Genomic DNA, 8276 nt, shown 5'->3' with positions numbered 1-8276 from the left:
CGCAGTTGATTGACACAGCCCAATTATGAAGACCCGTTTCGCGTTGCCCAGAGGAGACTATATAATTTGGGTGCATTTCGTTTATTGTCGTTAACGACAATGGTATTCTTTAAAAACTTTCACAACCAAAAACCTGTGAAAAAAAATGTCAAAAAGCTGTGATGCTCTGCACACTTATGTATGTGAACATATTTCTTGCATTTATTTCAAGTTTGTTTGTCTAACAAAATGGCCTGATTGTCGATACCCTAGGCCTGACGCGATATACTATTTCAATTTTATATAATTTGCTGTTATGCCAACTTTGCTTGTCGGATATTTCATTTATTTATATATACCTTACACTATAATAAACTCACAGCCGTTTTCCTGCCTTCAGTCAACTAAACTAACCTAAAATTATTTTAAATAAGTGACATAATGTTTAGTACTTGAGTTTGATATGCTTTGCTGACATGATTTTTGGCATAGCCTTAAGTAGCAACGTACGCCTGAATGAAATCTACTGAAGTGATACAATCTACAATGACTAATATATACACCTTGTAGTTACGCAAAATTTCCTTTATTATATTATAATGATCATGTACAGCTAGTAATAAAAAAAACACTATATTGATACAACGGATTTTTTACTTCATCGAAAAATAGTAACGTTTGAACGAATCCTGTCAGTCCTTGTTATTCACTATTTTGCTAGCATTTCGCCTATTACATTAGTAACTCTATCGTTGTGATAAATTAACCAACGGATGGCAATATTTAAAAAACAGCCGCACAAGACTCCTTAAGCAGATGGAACCGGGTTAGTAAAATAGCAAATCCGTGCTTCAAGAACACTTCAGTAGGTACTACCGCCTATAGCGACCTTTCTGTGCAATCAGGACCACAGCTACCTATAATTACGAACGAACTTCTAGGCGATAATGATGATAACGAAAATATAAAACTTCAAGTGATTTATCTCGCTGGCCAAACGACGGGCCGAGGCAGTTGGTCTTAATATTGTTGCCTAAACTGCCCAATGATTATCCCCCGAAAGTAGCCGTGTCGCCTTTACTTGCCTGGTCTTTCCCAATTAAAAATGATCTCCTAATTGAAAATGGGACCCAATATAAATACAGTAAGTATGTATATTATGTTTTTGGATGTGTAATGGGTGTGTATGTATATTGGTGTTACTTTGGACGCATCATTCCATTCAAATGGCTATTACGACAGCTATGATTCAGCCACTGCGACATAGGGGAATCTGATTTTTGGCCATGCCCCTTGCCATTTTCGCCTTCTCTTTAATCTTTTCCGTAGCTTGATGCATCGCTTGTTGACTGGCTGTCATTGTTCCCAGGGGGCCCAAGGGAGCACTGTGGTTTTGACCCGCCAAGCGCAACTGCTCCAATACGTGAATGAGTCCTTTTGTAGCTCGCTGCGTGCTCTTCTTAAACCTGCTTAAGCCGAATTCCGTTACAATTTTTGAAACTCTTGAGAGGCCGGACGAAACCCATGCTTGGCGCTCGCAGATGGTTCGCATATACGGACTTACTGGATCCGGCCGATAGACACATTTCTCTTCTATTTGCATGATATGAGTAAGGCCAATATTTCGCGTGTACGTCGTAATTGTCTGCAAAAGTATTGATATAAATTACATTAAGGAGATTAGAGCATTACAATTCGAGGCAGAACTAAGTAACAAAATCGACCTTACGATTCATCGCAGGCTTTCTGACAGAACAATTTTGTATAAATACACGTCTAATAGGTAAGTTTCGAAAAGCTTTTCATCTTCTGTTACAGTTTTTCGCTTAATTCCGTTTCAGGAGTTTTAGCTTTATTGTTACGAAGTAGCCGTTCTGATTACATTAATAAAGCTTACTATTGTATTATGCGTGTATATGATATCTAGTAGGGTAGATATCAGAATCACTGTTTATTCACTATGCAATAGTTTAGACTAAAAATGGACAAACATAATGTCATAGTGATTGACTAGCACAGTATAAAATATTGATTACAACGGAACGAATCATTAACGATCCGTCTCCAAAACTCACTCTCGAAATTGGATCAATAATACTTTCTTCCACAATGTTGGTCCTGGATGCTACTTCACCCACAATCATCTTTGCATAACTTGGTAACGTACCCTTCTTGACCAAAAGACGTTTCGTCACTAGCGAACCTGGAAACATTGTAAATAGATTGTAGCGGTCATCCTTTAAATATCTTCAGCAACAGGCAGGCGATATCGTTCTGAGTAAAGGAAGACTTCATACGAACCTTCCCGTGTGATATATCTCGAAATAGTATCCTCGGACAGCACGTGTTTTGCATTTGGGTTCGGGTAACGCTTCCAGAAGCCTCGACTGACGTCCTCCCAACTAAAGTTGAAAGAATCGCGAGTAGACATGAACTTGGTCATCCTCCTTCAATGAAACTGGAAGTACTTCTGGGATCACGGAGTCCGACTACGTAAAAGTAGAAAGCCAGTGACGAATGTACTCCAGGGTTCGCTTGGTCGGCGGTCTCAATCGTTAGGACGAGGGGTCGCCAGCTGAAAAATAAAAATAGACGAAATCTACTGAGTACAATATAATCTATCCATTCACTAAAATCACCTTGCTACAAACTGAGGGAGCTGGCCGAATTATTTATATTATCTGCAATTTGTTTAATTACTGTTTTATTAATGTATGTCGTATTTAGATAGACTTAGTCTGCGTATAGTACACATAAGCAGGTTTTTCTTACGAAAACAATCACTTCTTTTATAAAGAAAAACCGTCTAAATCTAACTCTAGAAATATCTTTAAAAAAGTATGTCCTAAGCATTTAACTCATATAAACGCGTCAAGCAACTCTGATTCTTTACCGCTCAGTTCTTTTTTACGTACGTAATTAGTAGAACACTGTTCTCATTGTGTTCCTATAAAAGACTTACGGGACCCTGCGCACATGCACTCTAATATTCGTGTTGATTTCATCGCGCCGCGTAAATTTTGGAAAAAAAGAAAGGCTAATTTATTCTTCTTTCTAAGCAAAACAACAACAATAACGAATCGCGCCTACGTTAGCGTCAGGTCACCGTTATTAAAACAAACAACGATACGCAGATAAGCGGACGCGTTAAATGCTGCCTACAACACCGGCCTAATACTAGCCAGCCGCGATAAAATAGAAACAGTCTGTCGCGTATATAGGATTTTTTTTTAATATTAGTTACGTTATGGATAACGACAAAGTGACAAAGGATAGTAGGAGACGAAAACGTTGTGGTAATGTTATTTTACTATCGATACTAATCGCAGCCCTGCTGTAAATATTTGTCTCCATGAAACCTGACCTTGTGTTACTCACGAATCTAATCTTCACAAACAGTTAATGTTTACGGTGAACACCTCCACGATGAGGAAAAGTAAAGATGACTGAAACCTGTGATTTTTTTTAGTTCTATACGATGGCGATGTATGGCAACACTTATGCTAAGGTATACCGGTGACTTTCTTTCGAAATGATACGCAAATCCTTGACAGAACGATATGAAATTGTTGTCACTTGAGACCTCAAGGCTAAAGCTAACATACAAGAAGTGATGAGCGGTTTTCGAAATAGGTTTCTTCGTTTATAATTAAAAATTGTATATGAAAGAAGTACTATTTTATTGTGTCGTATCAAACATGAATTTCCCATGAATTCGTGTTGGAGATAAACAACAAATAAAATATATGCACATTACTGTCACATTGTTTGGTTGTCCATCCTGAAACAAACCCGGCTTGCAAAATTGAATGAGTATTTTTATCGAGCCTGAAATACGGCTTTATCGACCACATCTTGTGTATATGATCGAATAATCAAATTTTATATTTACGAAAGCTAAAATATTAGGTTGCTAATAAGCAGTGATTAGTGAAATATCTTCAACAAAAGACAGATCACTAATGATAAAACTAGCCGGCGGAAAGCAGTATTTTCTGGTAGTCTAAGGGTGTTATTGTTGCACTCTAACTAGATGCAATGAAAAAGAGCTTGCACTGCATTGCAATAACGGTGAGTAATATGCAAAAATACTTATATACTGCAAAGGTCATACTACCATTTATTGTCGGCAGTAATCCGTCGAACATTTCAAGCGGTCCCTAAAGTTGTGTAATGTCTATTCAGCATATTTTCTAATCAAGTAGATCACGTTTGCTCATCAAGACAAGATAGCAACTGTGTAGGGTTGCTATATACTCGATAGCGTTTACATCATTGTACCATAAGTGAACAAGGCTAGGTTAGACTACCTTATAGGGGTTTAAAATTCTGTTCGGATCTAAGGTTTTCTTAATGCTTTTCATGAAGTTTAACCAATTAGCGCTTTTCTGCAGTGGCAAATATTTCTTTTTCAGCACCCCGATACCATGTTCAGCGCTAATGCTTCCTCCCATCCTTACAGTTTCCTCATAAACAAACGGCTCGATTCGTTCCAACAACTGATCACTATATGCATTAGCTGTTATATTCAAATGGACATTACCGTCCCCCATGTGGCCGAACACACAGATTCTCTTAGCTAGTCCTTCTACGCGAGACTCAAGTTTTTTTCCGAGGTCGAGATAATTTCTCAGAGGCACTGACATGTCATATTTGAAAACATAGCCATCTTTTTTAATCGATTCTGAAATCCGTTCCCTCCGTTGCCAAAGTTCAGCCACACTTCGCCCGTCGCTAGCGGCAACCCCATCGGTGACAACACCTTTGTCTATAATATGTTCGATAAAGCAGTTCAAGGAATTCTCAACCATGTCGCCGTCATTTCCCTGTACTTCAATCAGCACATAAAACGGATGAGGTTTACTCAAGGGATTGGTAAGTCCACTGTTCTCTTGGACACATTGCATACAAGAGTGGTCAAACATTTCGAGTGCAGAAAGAAATTCAGCTAGCCTGCTCTTTGACATCTTGTAGACGTCAAGAACACGCTCAAAGTTGTCGCATCCTAAAATGGCAACACTGTTGAACGCCGCTTGCTGTGGTAGTAACCATGCAATCCTTGTCACTATACCGAGAATACCCTCCGACCCTATAAACAGCTGTTTCATATCGATGCCAGTGTTGTCTTTGCGCATTTTACTTAGGCCGTTCAACACTGTCCCATCAGGTAGGACAGCCTCTAGGCCAAGGACTGATCCATGCAGTGAGCCATACTTAATTAACCGCACTCCTCCGGCATTGGTCGATATGTTACCGCCAATATGGCATGAGCCTTTAGCAGCCAAATCGAGTGGAGCAATTAAACCGTATGGGGCTACCTGCTCGTTGAGTGACTCCAACACCATGCCAGCGTCCACAACCGCAACGCCTGAAATGGGCAGGCGGTGGTCAGAAAGCGATGGTTCTATGATGAACTAATGCATAAATATACCATAGGCGAATGTAACTTTACAGACAGCCAACCATTGATAACGACTGGCTAAACGAGTAAAAGATTACGCGGTTAGACTTCGAACCAACTGATAAATGACTTTGATCAAATTAGAACTTCGATCCGTAGTATACTCAGTTACAAATGTGATTTCCCCCAAAGGAAACCATCATTCTTTAGAGACCAATAACTCACCAGTCAGATCATCAACCTCATGAAAATTGTCCATTCGACGAGTGGAGAGCACAATTTCATCAAAGACCGGTACACTGCCTCCTGCTAGGCCTGTATTACCACCCTGTGGTACAACAGCGAGGTGGCGCTCGTTGCAATAGCGAAGGACCTCAGAAACTTCAGTCGCGTTTCGAGGAAATAACGCTACACGCGAGGAGCCTACAAGTAGGCGTTAACAGGAGACGTTAGCAGCTGTTTCAAAGATGGATAAACCGAGAGGAAATATGTCGAGACACCTAATTTGAAACCCACTAATTTGTAACTGGTATAACTTAAAGAAAGGTCTTTAATGTCTCCAAAAGTAAGAACTAAGAATGACGCTAAAACCTAATTTATAAAAAACTAGCTCGCTGTTATTTAAGCTCACGAGAGTAGTCGTGACATTTACGTCACCTTGGCATGTGTTGAGCCAGTCTACGTTATACGCGCGGAGATCATCAGGAGCAGTAAGCACCCCGCTAGCTCCCAAAAGTCGTTCGAACACGGCAACGTCATTCTCCTTTAATATACCAAATGAGCCCCTTGTTTCTGCCACGCGAGTTCGCCAAGTAAAGGAGGTGCTCAGGCACCTTCGACTAATTTGCCAAATTTTCGTACCCATTATAAAGGATGTCCACGCTTGACCTGCATTAGCAAAAACAAGTGCGCTAACAGCAAACATAACAAAATACCCCTAGAATCGCAAACACTGCCAAACCGCACACTTAGCCATAAACTATCATATGATTATCACTATGCATACAGAAATAGCCTTACCATGATTTTATAGTAGAGCTTAGTGAATAGGATCTGCGACAACTGCGTTTTAAATGGACATGATTTCCAAGAATAATGATCAAGATAATTACTGGAAACCAGCGTTTTTGACGTCGTACCTAAGCAAAGTTCACTTGATAAAAATATCCTTGGCCACGAGAATGACTTATGGAATAACGATTCGCTATTATGGTTTGTTACGTTGTTCAGTCGTTTATCAACAGCACGATTCAGATGTAGGCTGATGGAATTGACGGGATTAACTAAGATGATATCCTATTATTGAATGACGGCAATTGCAAAGAAATAACCACTGATTTTTCACCAAGTACAAAAAAATGTCATCGAGTTACATAAATAATTAATAATAATAATAAATAAATAATGTGAAATAATTTATTTTACATCGGATTATTCCAATCTGTAGATAAAATTATTCGGATCTTTACGTTTATATATTAATGGAGTCAAATAAGCCATATATATAAAATAATATTTCATTTACCAACGATAGAATAAATAAATCAAACGCAATATTGCTAAAAAAAACCGTTGAATTTTTAATCGACTTTGTTAAGCATCAAAATGAAACTTTTTTTTTATCCAGTATTTGGAAACTCTTCCTATACGACATTACTGCTTAACTGCGACTATTCGCTACACCTAGCTTTAGAATCTGCTATCATTTAATGATCAACGGACAGACACGTACGTTATCTTACAGAAATAAACATCAGTCAACGGATAGAAGATCACACAAAGCTTCAGATCTGAATAAATTTCATTTTAAATAATAACTGCACATTGCTTAGTGAAGTTTCTTACGAAATTTGCTCGTGACAATAAGACTTCCGTACCTTTTTCCTAGAGAAACGTCCGGTACGCGTTTCGATCCGCAGCACGCTGCTACCACACTCAATATTGCTTCACCGCTTAAAATCACGCACAGCTGAAGGGCACACGTTATATACAAAGGCTTCTATACCGTCCCTTCGGACCGTCCAACGCAGCCAGAATACTAACGAACCGCATAGAAGCTTATATCCCCAAATTATTTTTTACTATAGAATGGCGATGTGGTAGAAAATAAATGATCAAACAATGCAATGGAACAATGTTTATTCATCTATAAAGCGGATTCGGTTTATTTTAGGAAACTAAGTATGAATTTTGCATCAGAACCGCTAATGCTACGGTTATCTTTTCTGGTATTAGCATTTGCTTTTGAAAGTGAACAATACACTATGGAATTACTTCACTAATTAATTATTTTCACATTGGCTAATTAACGCGCGAATACATGCAATATGTATTAACAATGATGACTAGGTTATTGTGTGATTATTCAATATTTACCACTATATATTTACGGCAGGAAATTTTAAAGTACATTACGCAAAAGACCACAGATGTGCGACCAAAACAGAAAATCCTACCCTAAATAAATATAATATAACGCTACGACAAACTTCAGTTCAGTCGAATAACTTTGAAAACAAGTTCCCTGGCCACTCTTGAAGTGAGGAATTTCCTCTTTCGGCAAAAACATCTCGCTCAAGAACTAAAATGGACAATAGTTCATGTTGAACCATTGTCCATTTTTTCGGTAAACTCTTATGCTTAACACATCCTCATTGATGCCTGATCAAGTCGAATTAAACGCAATATATTACGACACGTTAGATCAGGATAATACAGGGACAATTGTACGTTTTTTGGTGGAATTGCTGAATCTATGTGGTGTATTTCCTTTAGAAGTTTTTCGTTTTGGCTTGTACAAAAAAGTAGGTTTGATCATAATGAGAACAATAAAATGTTACCAACTTATCTTCTTATCGAGCTGTTCTTGCCAATATAAAAAACATCAGCATATATA

General features: G+C 38.5%; 2 protein-coding genes across 6 annotated transcripts; both read right to left on the bottom strand.

Moving 5' to 3' along the window:
- Positions 1–543: 543 nt before the first annotated feature.
- On the bottom strand, positions 544–7389 carry prel (preli-like). Of its 5 annotated transcripts, none has more exons than XM_022854274.2 (4): positions 7258–7389; positions 2281–2554; positions 2055–2182; positions 544–1624 (listed from the first exon to the last, which is right to left on the bottom strand). In XM_022854274.2, exons 2-4 carry the CDS (start codon positions 2420–2422, stop codon positions 1229–1231), a joined length of 666 nt encoding a protein of 221 aa, XP_022710009.1. In that variant the 5' UTR covers positions 2423–2554; positions 7258–7389; the 3' UTR covers positions 544–1228. The 5 variants fall into 5 exon arrangements, with proteins under 5 accessions (XP_022710009.1, XP_086829493.1, XP_086829491.1 ...); XM_086973367.1 differs by lacking the exon at positions 7258–7389 and adding an exon at positions 5298–5319; XM_086973365.1 differs by lacking the exon at positions 7258–7389 and adding an exon at positions 2895–3336.
- On the bottom strand, positions 3601–6268 carry D2hgdh (D-2-hydroxyglutaric acid dehydrogenase; the record flags this gene model as incomplete). Its single annotated transcript, XM_022854272.2, has 3 exons — positions 3601–5347; positions 5606–5803; positions 6038–6268. Coding segments are annotated over 3 exons (1496 nt in total), but the record flags the coding sequence as incomplete, so codon positions are not given.
- Positions 7390–8276: the final 887 nt, after the last annotated feature.

The sequence above is a fragment of the Varroa jacobsoni genome, unplaced genomic scaffold, assembly GCF_002532875.2.
Source record: "Varroa jacobsoni isolate VJ856 unplaced genomic scaffold, vjacob_1.0 contig03017, whole genome shotgun sequence".
Taxonomy (NCBI): Eukaryota; Metazoa; Arthropoda; class Arachnida; order Mesostigmata; family Varroidae; genus Varroa; species Varroa jacobsoni.
This window is presented reverse-complemented; position numbering and strand designations above follow the sequence as displayed.

What these genes read in the sequence shown, in the direction of transcription:
- prel (XM_022854274.2), bottom strand. Translation starts at nt 2,422, where the DNA reads ATGACCAAGTTCATGTCTACTCGCGATTCTTTCAACTTTAGTTGGGAG. An exon ending in GAGATATATCACACGGGAAG is followed by an intron (nt 2,183 to 2,280) that starts GTTCGTATGAAG and finishes CAATGTTTCCAG; the next exon opens with GTTCGCTAGTGACGAAACGT. An exon ending in TTATTGATCCAATTTCGAGA is followed by an intron (nt 1,625 to 2,054) that starts GTGAGTTTTGGA and finishes ATACTTTTGCAG; the next exon opens with ACAATTACGACGTACACGCG.